Source organism: Lineus longissimus, chromosome 4, assembly GCF_910592395.1.
Source record: "Lineus longissimus chromosome 4, tnLinLong1.2, whole genome shotgun sequence".
Taxonomy (NCBI): Eukaryota; Metazoa; Nemertea; class Pilidiophora; order Heteronemertea; family Lineidae; genus Lineus; species Lineus longissimus.
In genome coordinates, this window is record NC_088311.1 from 19,747,444 (window position 1) to 19,769,274 (window position 21,831).

The window sequence follows — 21,831 nt, forward strand, 5'->3', positions numbered from 1 at the left end:
GAAAACATGCACAAAACCTGGATATAAAAGAATAATATGTGTAGAATATTAAAGATTGTGCTTATCTGTTAATTCTGGGCCAATTGATCGCTATGATTCTGGTATCTTCATGTGCCTGTGATCTGTGTTCATGAACCCTTGAATTGCGGATTCCGAAATGGCGGCCTCTATTGGCAGTCACGGAACAACAACATGTAAGTTACGCGATTGGGCAGGAGTCTGGTCTATACGTCTAGCCAGGGTGGCTCCTGAGAGAACAACAGAAAGTGGTCTACAAAAAGTGCTTTATTTTCCAGACAAAATGACTTCGTTGATAGCATGGCCCACTTACAACGCCATATTCAACTTTTCATCATTCACCAAGTCCATACACGAACAATAGGAAAATCTCACGAGTGCTATCTTCGAGTGAAAACATGAGGGATTTGTGTTTGGCCTGGAAACCCACAAGACGGCAGATGTAGGGAGTTTCCCAGGCTCACACTGTTCTCCTCTTCAGAATATAAATACTGCCATCTCATAAACAGGCATAAGACACTATCCTTCCTTCAAAACAGACATAAATAAAGTACAGGTGCAGGCATAAGGTAAGACAGGTCAGGACCGATTTGGTTACAATATGTGCAGGTTTGTAGTTCAATTCACCAAAATTGTTGATGTTTACCCTACAAACGTGTGCCCTTCAGCATGCAGGGACACAAACAATCTCGGGATTCTCTTGAAGTGCTCTGCAAATCGGCAATAAACTACTGCGACCAGTGATCATGATCCACGTGACAAAAATCGTATGTTTGCAGTGGTTAGTGACAATAACAAGAATCTGACTGCAGTGATCAAAGCCAGCGGCTACTGGTTACACCCACAGAGGAGATATCTTTTCCGTCGCATATAATCACAGGTTGCAGCGATATAAATTGCTTGTTTGCGCAGCGCCTAACAACACAAGCAAGCTTGTTAGAACGCCTCATTTAGGAAACCTGCGACCACAACAGCCATGGAATATTGGCAGTTTTGGTATAGACGGTTTACCGAAATAAATTTCGGCCATTTTGAAAAGGCCTTTTCACAGGCAGCGTTCGTTAACCATGACATAAAAGTCACGTTGTAAATCAAATCCTCACTAAAAGCATTCAAAATATCATGAACATTGGAAGACATGGACAACTTCTAGTAAATTGCTTGAATAAGCTTGTCTATTGTTACTTTTATGCCATGGTAAACATACGTTGCCTGTGAAAAGGCCTTTTCAAAATGGCCGACATTTTATTTTCGCAGGTTGTCTATTGTCTAAACAGACATTTTTCCTTGCGATCGACGTGAATAAGAGGCTAACCTGACAACAGGATCTGTACGACTGTTGGTCACTCCAGAAAAAGTCTCGACATTTTGATGATCGCCAGAAACTAACATATCAGCGCCTCCAGTATGCAGCTAAATCCTCCTCGGATAACTCAAGAGTACATTCCAAAGAATACACATCAGCAGTTATTAGAAAATCATAGTCAATGATATGAAATATTTGATACAAAAACACTCCCTTCCTGAAGCAACTATGCAAAGACTTCGTGACAAGCTCTCTTCAGTCCTTCCACGACTTTGCCGACCTCGCTGTCGGAGAGATCACAGTTGACGGCAAGGCGGACACTCGGTGGTGGAAGGAAGAGTTCTTCTTGATCAAGATACCTGGCAACGGTCAGAATTACACTACTCTCGCGTACCTGCAAAACAAATGCATTACCAAATGAGGGGTTTGACGAGGCCACAAGCAAAACAAATGCAACACTCAGAAGGCAATGGCCAAGTACGGACGCAGATTAATCTCCTTTGCAGACTGTGCGACTATTTTAGGCCTTATCTAAAAGTCGAAATGCATGATTTTTTATTTTGTGGGAACCCTATGCAGAATCTTAAAGTACCTTGTCAACTATTTGCTGTAGCTTAGCCAGGCTGTCCTTCCTTTCCTGGCAAGGCTTGGCCAGGCGTAGGTGTAGGATTGGTGACATTGAATCACCTGTAATCTCCAGGCCGTTCAAACTGAAAGAAATTATTTAGAATCATATCAATATTCATCAGTGTGAGAGAGAGTGCTCAACCTAAACTGTGAAGACCAGCCATGCTGAAGGAGTGGTGGGCCAAACGCCTCAATGGGGTCCACCCGAGCCACTGGTGGTCCCTACATCCTGTCTCGAGGAGTCAGGAAACATGGGATAAGAAAGAACCTCCCTCTTGTTTTCTCTCTCTTATGTATTCTGATGTCCAAGGCATCAACAAACGTGTTATGCAGGTCTGCATCAGCTTTCTCAATCAAGGTAGATACATGTAGAATGCTGGAAACCAGCCCCAACCAATTACTCGTAAAACAGAACACTGAACATTTAAAGCAAAGAAAAATCTTCAAAGAAAATCTTCAAACCTACTTGGCAAGTTGATCATAGAGGCTCTGGCATTTTTGGCGCAGATTCTCCAGGATGCTTGGATTGTTCTCCATCTTGTGAAGGGCTTCTTTGGCAGCCACGGCCAGCATTGGAGGGAGGGACGCGGAGAAACAGTATCCGAGCCCTGACAATCTCTGAAATGTCAAAATATCATTAAAACTGGGACCTCAAATCTATCCCGAACACTCCCCTAGACATGGACAGAAGAGAGGCAACCACCATCTTTCATCTTTGGACAGGCCATTTAAAAGTCCATCTAGGGAGGACGAACAGGCCAGAGTCTGGAAGGTGCCAGTGCAGGAGGTGTAGCTTATTTTCTCGGTTGATTTGAGAAGGTCTGGTCTTGGAAAAACCAGTGCAAAAAAACCGTATCCAGTGATATCTAATCTCTTCTGGGGGGATCTGAAGAGGGTGTATTTGGGGTGTAAAACATGAACATATGACATGAACTCACCTGATGATCAACCACAAACTTGCTGCCGATAGCAAAGCCCCCTATTGACCCAAGAGAGTACTCAAGGCTTGCCGTGATCAAATCAATATCATTCACCTGTAAGAGAGACATTGTCAGTGTTTACGTGTACATTGTATTTGCATTTTTCTTATTCGAATTTTCTTAATGGCCAAAGATTGGGTAACTTAAACATCTTAAACAGTCCGATCTTTTGTGATTGGTTAAAATGAGGCCGTAACTGCTACATATATTCATCTCACAGCAGCAGGTACCATGAGAACAATTTCTGCTTGAAAATTTTACCAGAGCAAACTGCAACTTGCATCAACACTAGATTTCGGTAACAATAAAGACCTGCCCGATCTTTTGGGACTGCTGAAAATGGGGCCATAACTGGTATATTCATTTAATTGGGAACGGTGAGAACATTTTCTACTTGAAACTTTACCAGAGAGCAAAAATGCAAACGAACTAAACTTACGTCGACACCGAAGTGTTCTGTGACTCCTTTCCCAGTGGCACCAAGAACACCAAACGATATGCTCTCATCTATAAATAACCTGACTTTGTACTTGTATTTGAAATCGACTAGCTTCTTCAATGGGCAGATATCACCAAAGTTGACGTATAAACCCTCAACGACGAGGAATCTTCTCGTGGCACCAGCTTTCTTTGGAATCTGAAGAGAATAAGTAATATTATCGTGTCATTTAACAACATTTTCGGCACCCAGCAGCATCAGATACGAACACCTCCAGTTCTGGTTGTGGTACCTTGTCACTTGAACAAATGTGAACGTAAGAGCAGACAACCAATTTGAACCATCCTACTTGAAAAGTTTTTGGTCAAAACGTGAAAACTTGACTGCTCTGGTCTGATGATAATACCTTTGTGAATGACAGGGTGTCAAAAGTTATGTCTCCTCCTCTTGTCTAATAATAATAATAATAATGAGTCTTTTATATAGCACAATTCCGTGACACTATAGTTCTCGCTCAAAGCGCTTTGGGATATCATATTATTACCCCGGTCTCCACAGAAATCAATCAGGGGTTTCAAGGAGCAACCAGAAGGTGCTCACTTGAACTCGACCAGTAGGGGAACTAAGCAGTGACTCGGCCGGGAGTCGAACCCACGACCTCCTGATCATGAGGCCGACTCTCTTCCACTGCGCTACCGCTGCCCCTAAGGCCTTCTGATACCGATGGTATGAATAGTACTTCAAAATTGAAACTTTTTACAAATTGACCAGTTTTTGACTTACTTTTATGTCGTCTCTCTCCTGTTCCTTGAGCAATCTCTCCAAGTCATCCATGTCGTTGTGCTTGAAGAACATCAGCTTACTCCTCGAAGCCTGAAGGCCTTTCTGGATGGCAAATGATACACCCTCATCACTGAAACAGGAGATTGGCAACTGATTAGTGTCAAGACATAAGTGGGAGTGTGGTAGGGAGCAGATTTCTGACTTGCAGTCCACTGGTCATGGGTCCTTATCGGAACTAGTTGCCTCTCACATCAAGATTTTTGGATAAAGAGACCTCGAAACTTCAACAACAGAGTAGTGGACCAGGAATCTAACCACTTTCAGTCAAGGGTCTCCAGGTATTGCCTGGAGACGTACGGTGGAAGGAGCTTCCCTGTCCAGGCAGCCAGACTTTGGTGTTGACATTCAAGGCTACGACTGATGCCATCATCAGGCTTAAACACACCTGTTCAGACGATGTTTTGATAGACCGCATGAGGGCCATTTTGGAATTTCGCAGTATAAAAATGTAAATTTTAACTTTCAATTTAGGTTCCTTTTTCTGCACTCAATTCATTGAATAGTCAATCGCAACACTCACCAAAATATCACATCGGTTCTCTTAGAATAGGCAGGAATGGCACTGGCAATGGTGGCAAACCCATAGGAATATAGAGCAGCTTCTTCACATTCCATGAACCTGGCAAGTTCTTCTTCAAGCTCAAGGTGCACATCTGAAAGAGAGCTCACAATTTCAGCCAATCTTTGCGGACCTAGAAGTTCAATTCTTCTTCTTGGTTGTTCTACATTTTTCGGAATGTTTGAGATGCACCTTGACAGTCAGTCCATTTTCAGTAAAATTTCGGCTCTTCTGAACGAGAACACCTTCACGCCATGAAGTTCTGATGACAATCGTATTCAAGTTTTAATGCCTATGCAACAATTAGTATCAAAATTATAAGCCAACAAATTTGTGTGACATCACAGAGAGATAACAAAAGGACAAATTGACAGAGGTTGTCCAACTCACCAACAGTTCCATAAAATCCTCGTGGCCCACAGGAGCCAACGCCATACTTTCCAATGCACTGGACGGCAGCATTCTGAAACAAGATATTTCCATAGATGAGACAGAGCCGGAACGATTGTGACAAGAAGGAATGCCGTTAGTTTAAATATCTGAGGACATATAAAACACATTGGCTACCCTTGTGTGCCGATGCTGCCCGAGACACTCCCAAGGACAGCACAGCACCCGAAATCGAGGCCTTTCGAATTCAAAAGAATCTTGGCACGGCACAGTAGAGAATGAGATGAAGCAGCTTTGTCTAGCCGATCCAGAGGAACAGACAGGGTGCATACTTAAGTGAGTTGAGACTGGTTGAAGCCTTACAAGCCTCACAGGCCCCCTGCATACAGTGGCATAGTAAGTAAGTGGCTACCGATGTCCAAAGGAACTAATTTCCAAACTCTCCTCCTTGTCTTCATGCACAAAAATAGTCAAGTTCCAAGCGATCTCAGCAATATTATATTGCTGCATATGAAACCAGGTGATCCCTGCAGTCACAAGACCCTTTGTCTTGAGTCAGTGAGTATATATTTTTTATGTGTTTCTTACCTCAATGTCTTGGTCTCCGATCATGTTCAAGAAATTCATCGAGGCCATATTCAAATACTCCTCACCATTTATGGTTACAAGCTTGGCAATTTTACTGAAAAAAATAATAAGAATCACATACTGGTCAAGAGAATCCCAATGCTTTTGTGATGGCAAGCTCTGAAATGGATTCAAAGTTCTGTAGCCCCCAAAAATATTCACCTCCGGTCTTGGTGATTATGTAGGAGTCTCAACCAGATAATTATTCAGGAGTATTTGTAAACCAGACGGCTTCTGACTGTGACAAATACCAGAATGGCGAAACACTGGAAAGCCCAACCAGACCCTCTCAACCAGCCAAAATTCAGTGGTTTTTTTGACAGGTATCACGTCACAGTTTGGCATATTTGGGTACAGAAAGCATCTGCTACACCGGCCTCCTTTTGTTTTAACCCTATAACACCTAGAGCCACTGCCAGCGCAGGGGCTTATTCCCCTAGGCCCCGACGTGATTTTACCTGGAAATCACATTTTTTGCGATGGGTCCAGTTTTTTACAAAATGACATAGGTGAACTTCCAAATAATGTATTATAAGTCCCGTTTATTAAAAAGAAGATGAAATTCCCCATTAGATAGGGTACATCCAAATCAGAATCAAACAAACGATCCATTTCAGCAATTCAAATGTCCAACCTGAATTTACTGGCTTGAAGAGAAACAAAAACTTAATCGTCAAATATCTCAAAAACTTCTACAGCAACCACCATTGTTCATCTGGGTATTTGAAAGCTTAAGTTTCATAGATTAATAATAGGCGGCGCTCTGAAGGAGATCGGTAGCTAAGCGCGCGAAATTTGAATATTGGTGTGCAGGCCTCATAGGGTGCCTCCAGTGAGATCGGCGGCGGGCGTCATAGGGCGCCTCCAGGTGTTGTAGGGTTAAAGTCTATCTCTGGTCGACATACCTGGTGACGTTATTTCCGATGAAAGCCTGTAATCCTGGATCATCTTCTGGCGTGTCAGGCACAAGAGGTTGTGGTTTCCATTCTTGTATCAGTTCCTCCTTTTCCTGTTAAAGACAAAATTAACACTGAAGACTCCCTTAGCGGACACCTCTCTAAAAGGACACCCTCTCTAATAAGAACAATAGTTTTGGCCCAAAATTGGTTGTTTCCCTGCAATTTGATATCTCTAATCAGGACACCTCTCAATTTATGGACAGCACTTGTCAGTCCCAAGGGTGTGCAATTATTACCTGTTCCGAGAGTTCAGACCGGTGCGGCTTTGAGCTCTTGACGAAGAGAAGTCTGATGATCCATATAATGAGGAGAACTTCGAATAATGAGTGATATATGGGAGCCTGAAAAAGAGGACATATTTATCATTTTACTGCTGATGATTTAAGGTGAAACTCAATTTTCCCAAACTTTGGAATCCACCAGAACTCTATTGATGGTTGAACACCAACAAATCGGAAAAGATATTGTTTTGAAGCAGGGGGATTTTTCTTAAATGACTGCTGCAGCAGCCAGTCCCAAGTAAAAGCGATAGGCCAGCCCAAGCATGCAATTGCAATTGCAAGGCCAAGGCCAGGGACTCGGGGAGGGAGGGGAACAACAGAAGAACTTGTCTCCGAGCCCATGCAATAATTCCCCTGGAATGATATCCTACACTTAGTTTAACATCTGCTGAACCATTCTGATAGTGACCAGCACCTGATAAATGCCCTGAACAAGCTCTGAAATGTTCCAAGTGGCTGGAATGTAGGTCATCTTCACTTCTGGTTTCTCCCTTTGCAAAATGAGAAAAGCTCCAGTGGATACTTTTGGTAGTATACAGAGCTATCATATATGCAACCGCAGGTTAGTTCTCACATGGAGGCAGAAAGAGTGGTTAAGTGAGATTTTATACTGAATTTATTTACCATCATTGGGTTTAAAAACTCATTTTTCAGTGCTGTTATGACTTAATTATTTGCTTTTATATGATTTTTAGTAAAACCCACACTAAAAACTAAATTGCGGCTGTATTAATTTTACAGCTCTGTATAAATTTCAGTTTAATGGCTGTCAGCAAGAAGAAACAAAAAGAAAGCGACTATTTGATATTTACGTTTTATTTTGCGTTTAAAGCGGTAAATTACAACATATTTCACTCGATTTAACCCATTGTCTCACGCCTGATATATTGGTTTATTACTGATGTATCATGATGGTTGTTTTCTGCTGTCATTTTAGTCATTTTGATCATATATTTCGACACTTCTTTCTGTTGCTAATGTAAACCATGTACAGGGTGTCCCAATGTCAATCCAGGGGAAGTCATATTTTTTGACATAACACAATTGGCGGTGTGTTACAATCGTAGATCATGCATAATCAGGTGCGCAACGTCAATTGCTGGCTCTGTTAGTGTTAGCTTATTGGTCAGTTATGCGCAAACCGTACCATTCCATTGTCATATATTTCCGGGACCGAAGACAAATTTCTTAAGTGTCGTATTATTAAATCGTACTGACATCCTCCATTACCAGATGTTGGCATTGTTCAGGGAGTTTTATTTTGGATTCCCAAGTCCATATTCAGTATCAATTCCGAATAAAGACTCGTTCTGAACCTAATAACATTAACACTAACAGTAAACAAACAGTTTGTTTTTCTTCAAGATGGAATTGACTTGACTTGATTCATGACCAAGTTCGGAAGAAATTGACGATGGATGACATGTTTGTTTACGAGCCACCATTGTCCCTCTGGGCTTTGGTGGACCAGTATGTTCCGGATAACGAAAGAGATGAGGTGAAGAACATGCTGGGAGAGTCCTTGGTAGATCAGAGTCTGGAGTTGCATTTAGAGGTAATTATGCAACAGTCATTTCCTCTCTAAGTGCCTTCCGATTGAGAAGCATGAGTAGCTTGAGATGGACTTCTTTTCCCTGGTTACAGGTTGAGACAAAGGCCAATGTACATCATGTAATTTTGACCCCAAACTGTGGACTTTCCAAAAGACACTCACAAGAGCAAACACTGAAGAAGTAGACCAAATATTGAAATAATGGCTGATAAAATAGTGATGTTACTTATCGAACTTTGTGAACATGTAATCATCTCATTCTTTAGGTTGATACTTTGCTTGAGATCTGGAGAGACTTTCGTGATGACTCTATCAAGGAAAGGTCATCGGAGAGATTGCCGGAACCACCAGCAGTGCGTGACAGGTTGCGACAAGAGATAATGTTCTTCGTTGAAAACATCAGAGAGAAAGCTGGAAAGGAAGGAAGGTTAGTATGATAAAAATGATAGCACAAATATGGATGGCCTTGTTAGGACAAATCCTATGTCTCGCAACTTATTTGTCATACCAACATCCGTAAAGAGGTTGGTTCATGTAAACTCAGTGTCAGTAATCAGGGTTCCACAAGGATAAGAGGGGGAACAAAAAAATTAGAAAAAAACACCCACTATACATTTAGTAAATAACTGCTCCAGAAGTTTTTGCACCTCCATGTAAGACCTAAACTTGGCACCTGAATTGGCTCAGCTGTTGGGATTCTAAAACTCAATTTTGTCCTCAATTCTTTTGGGGGAGGGGGCATCCCACCCTTGAATCATTTGATTGGGACATCCCCCGTCCCCCCCCCCCACATAAGGAAATAAACCCTGATGTTGATTTGCCTGGTGTTGTAGCCATGTTTTAACATCAACTTATTCTTGTTTTTTCCTGCAGAGACCCCAATAGAGTTTTTGCGCGCCATAACCATGATGTTTTAACGTATGCCTGTGATCAATCAAGTAAGTACTGTATCCTAATGTCCCTCTGTAAATGTTTTGTCCACATCGGTTTGGGCCGTGGAGCGCAAACTACTGTTCAGATTTATTTAAAGTTTGGTTCTTACTCATCTTACATGTAGCTTCGTGACCCTTTATCATGTAATGGTAATGGGGAATGTAGTACTAACATGTCAGTTTTCTTCATTGCAGGTACGTCCTCTTCTGACACTTGGTCGCGGCCGACGACAGCGAGGAGCTCGACTGGCAGAGAAACGCCAATGAGATGTACGCCGTCCAGTTCCAGTGAGAGGTGAGGCAACTCGATTACCAAGAATTGATAAAGACTAGGCTTTAATAATTCCTGTGAATACTTAAAGAGTAAATCCAAAATGTTTATAGCATAATGTTATATTGTGGTGTATTTAGATTCATTTCGTTCTGAAATAAGACACACACGTGTCTGACGTCATGGGGAAAACTTGGTGCAGACTAAGAAACACATTAGAGAGGTTGCGACAGTATTAAAAGAAGTTTAGCTAGATATCATATTTCAATTACTTGACTGTCTCTTTCTAGGATGTCTTCCCTCTCCACAGTCAGTGATGATGTCGAAGCCATGCATGATAAACTTAATATATTGCATTTGGATGAAATCACGCAGCATCTAAGGTAATCTTACATGTGTTGAAAGATTCTTAATCGGTATCGGTCTCCCAGTGCAACTAATTAGTTACAAGTGGAGAAATGTCAAGGAATAGACAGCTGGCTGGGAAAGAAATATCATCTTATACTTATTTAAATTTTCAGGACATACCTTGAAGAAGAAGTCCAACAGTTGTTGAGGGATATAGAGTTTTTACAGGTTTGTTTTTATTTTGTGGTAGGAAGTAAATAATCAATCTAGATGCTCACGCTGCATAAGTTTAAGGAATTGACACCAAACTGGAGGTATTGGTTTGCCAAACATTCAATTTGTTTCATATGTTTCTTACCAAAAGGTATATAATTTTCAGTCAAGCATGTTCAGGCACGTCGTGATTTTCTGATTCCAGGAATGTTTAGAAAGAGAAGCTGATTTCCGTGACAGTGCTGGCAGCATGACACAGAGGGAACCTACACTGACAGGTAAAGTTGAATACTGAACCCAGAAATATTGGTGTGGCATTTATGTTTTCCTTCACAGATAATCATGAAAGTTTATGGACAAGTTTACAGTATGATTCGATACTATTTAATATCAACTTCTCTGTGTTTATCATTCCAGAATTGAGAGAAGAGAGACAGAAATTGGAAAAAGATCTTCTCGAAGCTGCAAGACCTTCTCCTCCAGCTATAAAGAAAGTTCCTTTTAGGTAAGCTTGTCATCATTTTATTGACCTTATGTATCTCATTTGCATTTTATTGACTTTATGTGGTATCATTTGCATTTTATTGACTTTATGTGGTATCATTTGCATTTTATTGACTTTATGTGGTATCATTTGCATTTTATTGACTTTATATGGTATCATTTGCATTTTATTGACTTTATGTGGTATCATTTGCATTTTATTGACTTATGTGGTATCATTTGCATTTTATTGACTTATGTGGTATCATTTGCATTTTATTGACTTATGTGGTATCATTTGCATTTTACTTATTATTTCATTATCATTTTCCAGACCATCTCCTGAAGGTTTGAAAACTGGGACAATGAAAGTGCGCAGTCCAGGAACGATGTCTCCTACGGCTCCAGCCCGTCCAAAACCGATGAAAGCATCCCACGACGTCTCGACAAAGGTGCTGGAATTCCCCAATCAAAATCAAAATATTGGACAGAATGTGCGAAATAATAACAATTGCTTGGACAGGACTGGCAATGTGCCAAATATTGCTAATGCTAAATTGGTGAAAGTTACAATACCGGCCTCAAGAACTGGTTCAGCAGAGCTTAGTCCAGTGCCCCCAACGTCTGCTCGACCAAGTTCTGCTTCGAGGTTTCGGAGGATGGTACTGAACTGCCGGGATTCACCTTGAGTTTGAAATGATGTGAAAGAGGGGCGTGGATTCAGGGGGTGGCGCTGTGGCATGAAACTTCCTAATATTTTGAGACAAAATCCTTGAAAGTGATTGTGAAATTGTCGGATTAGGCGAAAAAATTGACACACTGGAGGACAGTGATTTTCAAGACTTCTGTTTCCGTTTTGTCACATTAGGGGAATGCATGGGACTTTCTTTTAAGAATATTACTGTGATGGAGCAATATTTAGGTCCAATGTGTCGTTACATATGCTGGATTAGTGGTGGTCTCATGATGTCGGGACCCAATGCAGGTAAATGCAAAGCGTCATGTCATTGTCGAAATATCGCCATAGATTGCCGGTGGTTAAGTGGTTAACTAGTCTCAGTGAAGGTGTTATTTCTAGACTTGGGCATGTTGATCCCACTCGCTCAGTGCAGACTCGATGTAGGGGTGTATTCATGTAAAACACTGGGCTGAGCTATAATGAGGTGTTCAGGCCCAGAGAGGACGACCTCCCAAAAATATTCAAAGTTCTCTCTGGGCGGCACCTTCAGGGCCATCTGAAACAGGTTGTTGGGGTGGTGATACACTGGCACTGAAAGTGCTAAACCGAATTAATTTTAATAACGTACTTCACAAATGATGTACCTGTAAATAACTTATCCGTCCACCGTTTGCTTAATTTTGAACTTGTTTTGTTGGTAAATGCAGTAATGTGCAAAACTGGAACCACTCACGTGGCACTATTTGAATAACAAGTTTAGAAGGAGCTCGACGCTATCACTGATGGCGTTCACCTTTGCCTCGTTTGATGGTTACCACCTGATGTTAAATTTGTATGCTTTATTGTTTTTATTAAAGATTTCTCTTTTAGTAAATATTCTTTTCATTCATTATTGATCATCCTTATAGCTTTTGAGGAGTGATCAGTGGTATTGTTGTTTAGTCCCAGGCTCATAATCAGGAGGTCGTGGGTTGGATACTTGGAGGGGGTTTTGTCTTTGTGTCCTTTGGCAAGCACTTGCTTCTCTCCACCCAGAAGTCAGTAGGTACTTAGCTGGCAGAGATAGCCATGAATATCGAGTCTAGGACTGCCAGCACTGAGAGGCAGCTGGAATGTATACTCTCTATGGAGTTGAGCTTGAACGAGAAGACGGGCCAAAAGCTTGGGTAATCTTGTAGGCTTCTTTGTGTTCGACTGGTTAAACTTTCACACTGTTCGTCCTCAAGAACATGGCAGTGTGACACAAATCGGCCTGAAAATCGCTTGACCCGAGGATGTTATGGTTACTTTAACTCTGAATACAGAATAAGGGCCTTCTAAACAGCTGCCTTGGCTATTGTTACAGGAAGTTGTCAGTGAAGGTTGAAAGCAATCATCTCGATCTACAAGGTTTTAATGCAATAGGTGATGCACGTCGTGGCCACTGCCTATAGGATCATAGGTTGAAGGCAGTAGCCAGTTGGCATGTGCTGTAGACGTGGACGTCACTACAGGCTTTTTGGCATGTAGAAGAAGTCCACCTCAAGGTATTGTCCACCCAGGCATAGTCTTGTAAGTTGCCATGGCATAAATACCAAATGCAACAGACCATGGCTTACCGTCACATGCAACTCCAACTTCTAGTCTATTCCTGAAGAGAATTGACTACGTCCCCCTCAGTCCCAGCGGGTACCCCAAATCTCGACCAAAGTAGCCCCTCCAATATCAACATGCATTCCATCTGATGGATTTATGGTACCTTAAAAGGAGATTACCTGAAGCCCATATCAGAATTGGTGAAGGAACGAAGATGGCAATGGTTGGGCCATGTGCTCCGAATGCCTGCAAATGCATTGCCAAGGAGAGCACTCACATGGACACCACAGGGGAGACGGAATAGAGGCAGACCAAGAGAGACCTGGCGGCGTTCCATGGCAAAGGAACTTCAAGAGAAGGGCCTAACGTGGGAGGCAGCCAGACAGCGAGTAGCCAACAGACTTGAGTGGAGGACCCTGGGGAACGCCCCATGTGCCACCTAGGGCACGAAGGGTCCCAAGAGAAGACTATGCCGTCGGCAGGTGAGACAGTATTAGCTTTTGAGAACGCCAGATGTCACCATTGCAGGGACCCAATTCAAATTACGGCAAACCTATTTCGCAGGACCTGTTCCAAACAATGCTAATGCTTCCATGTACTTAAGAAAAAAAAACATTGGTCAAGGTTACATCACCTGCACTGAGAGTCAATACAGCAAGATGGGCAGCCACAGTTAGTAGCCAACCTAGGGCAATCGATTATAAAATAAAGCCATCAAACGACATCACATTTCTGACTCTGCCACATTTGGAAGTCATTTTTGTGATGCAACAGTATAAAACATGGCATGCAGCAAAAAGAAATACTCAACAATGGGTTATAGAAATATACTTTATTGTATTCTATTTTCCAGAATATTTAGAAACCGAGTTTGCATAAGATGATTTACATACGGAAAGAAGTGGGGTGTACGTGTGCAGGGGGGTTAGGGTGAACTGTTCAGTGCCAATCGTGACTTACAGAATTTCAAGGAGGTTGCATGGCTTTGAAGGATGCAAATCAGATCAAATAAATATGATACTGTTCAATCTTAACTGACAAACTAAGTGGACATTTCCTTCCCTCGCAAACTTTTTTATTGGAAAATAAAATTTTTTAGAGAAGTTTTCACAAATTGTAAAAATAAATAGGTGTGAATATTTTACAGTATCAGTATTAGTACCAACCAATTTATGAACAGTTGTTATATTTGTCCATTAGAGCGTGAACCTGAAACAGGGATACAATTCACCTCAATTTGGTGGCACATGCAAACTCAATTTCGCTTGTGCAACACTGCACTCCTCAATTGCCTCAACACAGTTTATTAGATGGTTACACAATTCACATTTCATGCAACTTATAGGCAATCACAAAGCAGTTGATACAACATATAACTTTACCAGATAATCTTACCAATATACAGTATGTACATGAATAATAAATATTATTATTACTCTATTGCTTAGTGGACTTAGATATTACCTTGGAATCTTAGTATCAATTCAAAAATTTGTGAAAAAAACACCACAGAAATTAAAGGTTAACATTGTTCATGTTCAGTGCATTTTCTTGTAACTCAGCTATAGATAATAGAAATAAATATTGCCAAAGTATACAACCTATCATGAAAACGGTGATACTTCCAATTATATACTTCCAATTATATCAGTGTTACTTCGAATTTCTCTGTTAACATATAATCCTCTTTATGGCTTAGTTGGTCCTTTGATTCACTTTAGTATGATGCAACCAAACACAGGAGACTAAGGAGGAAATACTCCAGTTTCACCACTCTAAGACTGCTCTATCAATGACCATGAAATCGACACAAAGATCAAGGACATCATGTAATAAACATTGGACAATACATGTAGTTACCAATTAGTGTCCATCCCAATTGAACATGTTGACCTGCATCTAACAAACGTGTCAAATATCTGGAGCGGCTTGGCCTAAATATTTAAAAAAAGTCTTAGGTTGGTGAAACTAGAGTAGTAATTTTGGGACAAGGACACACAATATGCAGCATTTTCTTTTAAAACTACAACTATCTGCATGACAGCATCATATAAACAAAGATTGAGCACAGAATTCAAGAAATAAACAATTTAAATGATAAAAAAAATGTACCAAGGTTCGTGCATAAAATAGTCATATACAGACCCAATCATATCTATCAACTTTATACACAAGAAAATATCAAATTTGAAGGGCCGAGTAAACATTCACAAAACCTAATAGGCATCTCTAAAATAGTTCCAGTTGACTTTATTTGAAGCAAAAATTGTGTTCAGAATCTACCAATCTGATTGATAAAATCAGTAAATACTTCAGCTAAAATCCCCATGCGCATCAAAACCCCTTCGCCTTTTGAATCACATCCCAACTACTTCACAGAGTACAGAGTTAGTAGAGCACTATAAGCGGAGAATTTTCACCTGTTCAAAGAAGCCCCCACAATCACAGAATACTTTTAACACTGCCTCACTAGATTCCACAGTCTCTTTGGGCAGTCCAACTCCAACTCCAAGAAGTCTTGGCCAAGTCAGCATTGATGGCTCCAGTCGACAATAAAAAGTTTGCGGAGTCATAATAATCTGAATGACTTCTCACCTAAGATTAAAGAATATTGGTAGACGACAGAAGAAGTTTATACTCCTCCAGTCCCCGAACTAGATTTATTGACGAAGTCATTTCATGACTGCCAACACAGGCTGCCATTTTGGACTCACTACTACAGGATTTGTGGAGTAGATCGCAGTTGCCTGAAATTACCAGAATCCTAGTGATTGCTCAGCCCAGGATTAACTGACAAACAAACTGAAATATAATACACATATCACTCTTTTATGTCCAGGATTTATGTGTTCCTTTTGCATGTTTTGTGGGCGTTAATCCATCGCTGATTGATTGTTCAAATTTTGCGTCTTCACGCGCCTGTGAACAATGGTGTAAATAAAATCTGTGGTTTGGCAGAGAGAATACATCATCCTCTGATCTGCTTGGAGAATGGATGAAGTTGTGCAATAGTCAGCTATCAATGTGGTGAAGCAGCTTGACCAATTTAGATAAGGCTTGCAGGTAAGTGTGGTCTCCACAGGCAACCGGAAACTGGGCATCCATTATGGCCATGAAAAGACACTGGACGGATTTTTTTCGCCTATGCACTTATCTTCGTCTCGTTCCACCGAATCCTGGAATTAGAAAAGAAATAATTGTTCATAGTTTACCCAAGGAGCAGAACAGGAAATGACACTTACAGATTAGGCTGGGGAGCAAATGCAAAGCACTGTGAGGCTCTAGTTTAGTATTTTAACAACACACATTTCTCTATGCTTTTATGACAAAATTTGGCTTGACGCAGACTCCTGCAACCAAAATCTCAGGTATCTGGCTGGGTCATGATGTCACTTGTCATATAACGTCATGCATGAATAATTGCAGCCATGCACACACGCTCCAACATTCACTGCAGATAGCTGGCACATGAATTATAAGTGTCCCTCAAGGAGTGTTTTGTCCTAAGGCTGCTTTGATAAAATCATCTTTCTTACCTGAAGCAGATCTTGTCCCCGAGCTATAACTGGAAGAGCCACTGCTGCCACCTCCAAAGCTAGCCCTTCCAAATCCAGATCCAAACCCACTCGATCCCCAGCCAGACCCCCAGCTCGAGTAAGGTCGGGCATATCCATATCCTCCGTATCCAGTGTTACGACGCCCCGTGTTACCGAGGAGGTACCCAAGGATACCGCCAGTGGCAGCACCACTCCAGAAGCCTCCTCCGCCAGCTCCTGTACCGTGAGGGGTACCACCGCAACCACCTGAAGATGAAGGGAAGAAATAAACAACTCGTCCCGACAAATCATCTCTGGAATTAAAGTGTCTTGTTATAGCTCGTACTAAAATATTTTTAGACAAATTTTGAGGAAACTAATTCACTTACCACCACCTGGCATGTAACCGGGGCTGTAGCCTGGAGGACTCCCTCCACCTCCTCCATAATTATTCCTCCTGTAACCACCAGAGGGCCGGTCATCGCTGTCATTGTCCACTGAACCCTGCCCTTCATAGTCCATCTGGTTATTCCCAGAACATGTTTTGTAGATTGCGTAAATAATCAGTCCAATGATAACCAACATGATGATATCACCTAATCCAGAGCCACTTTTTTGGTATGAAGTGTATGAATTATGTCTGAAAAAGAAATGAGTGAACATGATAGATTCTACACAACACTTTGAAGACAGATTCTGACAAAAAATGACTAACTTAGCTCCCATTAAGTCAGTTGTGTCTTTACCATCTATAACAGTTTATAACAGTTAGCTGGGTTCGATACTGATAGCAGGTTGCTGCAATCACCAATTCTTGCCAGTCCCTGCGATGACCACAGCAAACGAGCAATTTTCATTGCATGTAGCAGTGATTTAAATCGCTTGTTAGCCAGGCGCTTTAAAACTTACCCGTCATAGGAATAGCTGTTGTCATGGTGATCATATCCATCATCGTCATAGTATCTATGATGTTGTTCATGGTTTCTGTTCTTCCTCTTTTGGTAGCCTTCTTTCGTGAGATCAAGGGTGTATTCACACTGAAGATAACACACAAGTTTGTTAGGAATAATAGTGAGCAATCACATGGATAAATATGACATATTTGATAACATTGAAGGTCGGCCTAGGGAAAGGCAAGGTTAGGCGGAGAGACAGCAGTATGCTAGCTGTGGCATGCCAAGACGAACTGGAGAAGACAGGTGAATTCATTGCCATCACTGGGCTGAAGATATGACAAAAAAGCCAACAACTAGATATCACCATAGGCCCTCTTGAAACGATGGTTCTTATTTAATTCTCAAATGGGCTGGTGCTGTAACATGGTAGATACATGTACAAAGTCAAGTGGTGTTAGAAATGCAGTTTCTGAGTTGATTTACAATATCGGCAATGCCAATGAACCACTAATAGTTTTCTTTACTTACCCCACAAGAACCCCTTAAAACATAAGGGTCATTAGGATAGTCATATCCTTCACAAGAGACTTCCACTCTGCCAAATCTGAATGCATTGTCCATGTCGGTCTTGCATTCCCACTAGAATAGAACAAAAAGTTAATGAAAAATCAGTTACACCTGGTGTTGGACTTATGAACAAAGAGTACTCCTTAGAGATATTCCCCTAAAAAGTGCAAAATTTCTTTCAGATAAAGCTGAGTAAAGTTCAGTCACTACAACTACAAGTCTGTACTCACCTGTACATCATATCCATCCGAGCCTCTGTTATAACACTGAACAACCTGTGGTACATAACTGGAACACCCAGCACTTCCCCCAGTACATTTCAGCTGTGGTATTGGCCCACTTCTTCTTGCATTGGTCATCCGTCCATTGTACAGGGTGAGTACCATAATGTCGGAAAGCTTGATCTTCTCCACAGCTAAAAAAAGAATGGCCAAGGCAAAAATGAATAGTCAAGAGCCTTTCTACAATTTATCTCACTTTGCTGTTGCAGTAATATTAACACAAGGAACAAGAATATGTTGTTACACTTTTTTAAATGTCCCCAGCACAATTTGACATCAGTTAAGACTCAATGCTGTTACACCAAAAATACTATAGATACCGGTATAGTTTCAGCAAGTAACTAATAAGTGACAAACGCATTTTCATCACTGACGCCTAGTGTTAAACTCAATCAGATCTTCAAATTGTGCAGATTTGACTCTATCTCAATAAACTGTTTGGCACGTTAAGCCGCTTAACTGTTAAGGTATATTGAACATACATATGTACATGACATAAGCATGACAGAACATCAAACACACTGAATGTCTGAACTTACCAAACACATAACCAATATCCATGAGGCCAACAGCGAATGCCAAGAAGACACTAATTTCATTTATCATATCCAGTTTCTTCATCTTTAATCTTGATGTCTTCCCAAGGCCAAGCCCAAGACCAAGAGTGAAACGAAAATGGTTGATTTACTTCACACGAATAAGTAAGTTCAACGACTTCACTCTAACTTCAGCCTTCTCTCTCTCTTTCCTTTTGCATCGAAGGTCCTCCAACAAACTGACGTGTTGAAGTTGAGCCTTCTAAAATATCGACGTCACAATCACAATCAATGAATCAGCACAACCTAGGTCTGGTCACTCACACTGGCGATGAAGACAGTTCAGATCCAGCTTGTCAAATATTCCCGAAAAATATTTTCTCCCCACCTTTTTACGTGCTATTTATGCTATTCTCATAACAGATAATGGAGTTCAAATTGTGTAAAAAAACATCATAGATATGATCCTGCAGATTATCGGAGAATTGAAGGGTTATAAATAACAGAAAACATGGAAATTGCGAGACATTTTTCACCGAAATCCATGAAACCGAAGAAATTTCTAAACGACCGAGGAACGCACGTAGTTTTGTGTCATCACAACTTCCGTTCAAAATAGTGCAAGAGGAATCTCATTATAAACCAAGTTTCACTCTTCAAGTTTGAAATTCAGTAATTGAAATAAACTAAATGTAAACTATACTTTCATAGAATATTAATTAAACGTGCTAAAAAAGTCGTAATTAAGCTTTTACGGATTAATACATTTAGCATTGCTGAATCAGCTTAAGATGCATTGTGGGTTCGCGAAATCAGATATACTTCCGGTGTCCTTGGCTTCGGAACGATGGCGGAAAATGATGACAAAAAGACGGTTTTGGCGTATGACAAACTTTATGAAACACCGGATGGAACTGACTGTATTGGAAAAATGCTCAGAGCTACTGCAATGACTTCATACATCGGTAGGAGCATTCATAGTGGCTATGTAATTGAGAGAAATAGTTGAACAAATTTTCAAAATATTTTGGAACGAGCCTTTCGGCGATGTAGTTCGACCTGTATGACGATGGTGTAACAGGAATTCGTGTCCCCACGATTTGTGTCTCTGCCGTGTTACTGAAACTGATGCATTGGGTTCAGAGTTTTCCATTCTTCCTAAAATGGGATAAAGCCTACCCACATTGAAGACACAGCTCACAGCTGACACTGACAAATATGTTTCCGATTCTTACTCTTAGCAATTTCTCTTATGCTGATTTTATCTCTCTTACATAACACTTACAGGCATGGTATGGAGTGGGATCGATATCATTGGTTTATCAAAACCAGCCACGGTGATGGCAGGTGTTGTACGAGCTGGAAGCTTTATAATTCCTGCAGGTTAGTCAATCTCGTGTAAAAAATCATCAGAGGTTGCACATTGTCATTACGCCTTATCTGCGGCGATTTTCGTTCCATGTATCAAATCATCAGTTGATGTGGGGTTTTCCCATACTCCTTGGCAAACTCGGTCATCAAAACGACAGCATTGAAGTATCATAGGCCACCCACTCCCTCCTCAGAAAACTCAGCACTTGTATTTTCATTCATAATCGGCATTATTTTTCTTCCTGCAGCTGCCATTGGAGCTACGTACAGCGCTGCAACATGCATATCGGGAAAAATTACCGGTGTTGACGATGGAATCAATCATTTCTTCGGAGGCTGTGCTGCTGGGGTAATCATTGGAGCCAGAAGTAAGCAAACGGGAAAAATTTCAAATTGGTGACATCCCCTTTTGTGCTCACCAGTCAGTGTGTTCTCTGACTGAATGTTACAGGCACAAAAAGTGGACAAAATTGGCAGTCTTCGCTCTTCCTTTGGGTCGATATAATTCAATCGCACCAATTTTTATGCTTTCTGCTACAATGCTTTTAGTTTAAAAATCTAACCCATCAGTATTATCAAGAGTTGATAATAATTCTTGGTATTATCAAGAATTCATAAAGACTAATGCAACATTCAACATTGTACAAGTGCTTTCAGATTTGTCGTTGAGTTCGTCAAACAGTAAATTGATTCTTTTCGTCTCTTCCAGCGAAGAAAATTGGTTATGGAATTGGTTTCGGTTTAGCATTTGGTATCGCTGGGTTTATGGCTAAAAAAGCCTATGTCGAGGATGTCGGTATTGTGTTGCGCCCAGGGGATCGTAAACATTATCCGGACCAGGGTGGATTCTTCCATTACAGTAATTCATACGATCCATGGAGGAAAGAAGTAAAACGAACCTAACTTTAGCGGAATTAGTTTCGATTGTACACGTTTTTGTTTGGACTGGTAGAACAAGACATTCTAGTCCATGGCAATTTTTCAGCCAAACTTAAAAATGTTTGGAAAATGAAGTATGTTATCTTGGTGAGGTGAGTCAAGCTGTGGGAATTAGGTTTATTCCTTAACCGTGGCCAAGGAAAAAGGAAAGTTTTTCATGATCCTGGCAAACAACTCATCAAGATTTTGTGAAGGATTACATCAGAATATTCTGTATTACTATCCTCGGCTCTGTGATACTTCAAACAGAGATGGTTGAAGAATGTGCTTACAATTACATGTAGCCTTGTACATAGTGCTTGTAAAATTGACTTTTGTTGTGAAATAAAATGATAATTCCATAAGATTTTCCTGCTTCTTCTTTTATGAATATTCTCGTGCGCTGAACTGAAATGTGAAATTGGGAAAACTCTGTTTTCTATCCTCCAGCTGACATTTCACTGGCCACGTTCTTGCCCGTGGCCTTGCTCTGCCGCAGGCACGTATCCAGAAATATAGGAACTGTGCTGAGAAGGATAAGGAGGATGCTGCAGAATTGTTGTAGGGGCTGGAAACCGTCGATAGAGACATCGTCATATCCTGGCATCCACATCGACAACCCATGAGACCGCCCATGGAGACAA

The 21,831-nt window shown here is 41.0% G+C and overlaps 4 protein-coding genes across 4 annotated transcripts; 2 read left to right on the plus strand and 2 right to left on the minus strand.

The window, feature by feature from the left end:
• Positions 1 to 2: 2 nt before the first annotated feature.
• LOC135486545 (serine palmitoyltransferase 1-like) lies at positions 3 to 7,527 on the minus strand. The gene is made up of 12 exons (XM_064769404.1): positions 7,445 to 7,527; positions 6,985 to 7,089; positions 6,695 to 6,798; positions 5,751 to 5,844; positions 5,163 to 5,235; positions 4,734 to 4,866; positions 4,154 to 4,283; positions 3,371 to 3,568; positions 2,890 to 2,985; positions 2,418 to 2,569; positions 1,917 to 2,034; positions 3 to 1,718 (listed from the first exon to the last, which is right to left on the minus strand). Exons 1-12 carry the CDS (start codon positions 7,499 to 7,501, stop codon positions 1,551 to 1,553), a joined length of 1,428 nt encoding a protein of 475 aa, XP_064625474.1. The 5' UTR covers positions 7,502 to 7,527; the 3' UTR covers positions 3 to 1,550.
• A 263-nt stretch (positions 7,528 to 7,790) lies between these two features.
• Positions 7,791 to 12,339, plus strand: LOC135486389 (coiled-coil domain-containing protein 24-like). The gene is made up of 10 exons (XM_064769152.1): positions 7,791 to 7,863; positions 8,395 to 8,584; positions 8,848 to 9,008; positions 9,455 to 9,519; positions 9,709 to 9,808; positions 10,075 to 10,167; positions 10,306 to 10,360; positions 10,551 to 10,623; positions 10,763 to 10,850; positions 11,163 to 12,339. Exons 2-10 carry the CDS (start codon positions 8,444 to 8,446, stop codon positions 11,515 to 11,517), a joined length of 1,131 nt encoding a protein of 376 aa, XP_064625222.1. The 5' UTR covers positions 7,791 to 7,863; positions 8,395 to 8,443; the 3' UTR covers positions 11,518 to 12,339.
• A 1,593-nt stretch (positions 12,340 to 13,932) lies between these two features.
• On the minus strand, positions 13,933 to 19,478 carry LOC135486548 (store-operated calcium entry-associated regulatory factor-like). The gene is made up of 7 exons (XM_064769408.1): positions 18,902 to 19,478; positions 18,312 to 18,496; positions 18,043 to 18,153; positions 17,528 to 17,655; positions 17,008 to 17,258; positions 16,619 to 16,885; positions 13,933 to 16,258 (listed from the first exon to the last, which is right to left on the minus strand). Exons 1-7 carry the CDS (start codon positions 18,981 to 18,983, stop codon positions 16,233 to 16,235), a joined length of 1,050 nt encoding a protein of 349 aa, XP_064625478.1. The 5' UTR covers positions 18,984 to 19,478; the 3' UTR covers positions 13,933 to 16,232.
• Positions 19,479 to 19,726: 248 nt separating this feature from the next.
• On the plus strand, positions 19,727 to 21,552 carry LOC135486607 (NADH dehydrogenase [ubiquinone] 1 alpha subcomplex subunit 11-like). The gene is made up of 4 exons (XM_064769543.1): positions 19,727 to 19,863; positions 20,186 to 20,281; positions 20,518 to 20,637; positions 20,979 to 21,552. Exons 1-4 carry the CDS (start codon positions 19,746 to 19,748, stop codon positions 21,170 to 21,172), a joined length of 528 nt encoding a protein of 175 aa, XP_064625613.1. The 5' UTR covers positions 19,727 to 19,745; the 3' UTR covers positions 21,173 to 21,552.
• The last annotated feature ends 279 nt before the right edge of the window (positions 21,553 to 21,831 follow it).

Coding starts and splice junctions, on each gene's coding strand:
- LOC135486607 (XM_064769543.1), top strand. CDS start 19,746: ATGGCGGAAAATGATGACAAAAAGACGGTTTTGGCGTATGACAAACTT. Junction 20,282..20,517: donor AAGCTTTATAATTCCTGCAG/GTTAGTCAATCT, acceptor TTCTTCCTGCAG/CTGCCATTGGAGCTACGTAC. Junction 20,638..20,978: donor GGTAATCATTGGAGCCAGAA/GTAAGCAAACGG, acceptor CGTCTCTTCCAG/CGAAGAAAATTGGTTATGGA.
- LOC135486548 (XM_064769408.1), bottom strand. CDS start 18,983: ATGAAGAAACTGGATATGATAAATGAAATTAGTGTCTTCTTGGCATTC. Junction 16,886..17,007: donor CGGTTACATGCCAGGTGGTG/GTAAGTGAATTA, acceptor CTTCATCTTCAG/GTGGTTGCGGTGGTACCCCT. Junction 16,259..16,618: donor GGGGACAAGATCTGCTTCAG/GTAAGAAAGATG, acceptor TTCTAATTCCAG/GATTCGGTGGAACGAGACGA.
- LOC135486545 (XM_064769404.1), bottom strand. CDS start 7,501: ATGACCTACATTCCAGCCACTTGGAACATTTCAGAGCTTGTTCAGGGC. Junction 6,799..6,984: donor GGTCTGAACTCTCGGAACAG/GTAATAATTGCA, acceptor TGTCTTTAACAG/GAAAAGGAGGAACTGATACA. Junction 5,845..6,694: donor ATCGGAAATAACGTCACCAG/GTATGTCGACCA, acceptor TATTTTTTTCAG/TAAAATTGCCAAGCTTGTAA.
- LOC135486389 (XM_064769152.1), top strand. CDS start 8,444: ATGGATGACATGTTTGTTTACGAGCCACCATTGTCCCTCTGGGCTTTG. Junction 10,168..10,305: donor GAAATCACGCAGCATCTAAG/GTAATCTTACAT, acceptor TTAAATTTTCAG/GACATACCTTGAAGAAGAAG. Junction 10,851..11,162: donor ATAAAGAAAGTTCCTTTTAG/GTAAGCTTGTCA, acceptor ATCATTTTCCAG/ACCATCTCCTGAAGGTTTGA.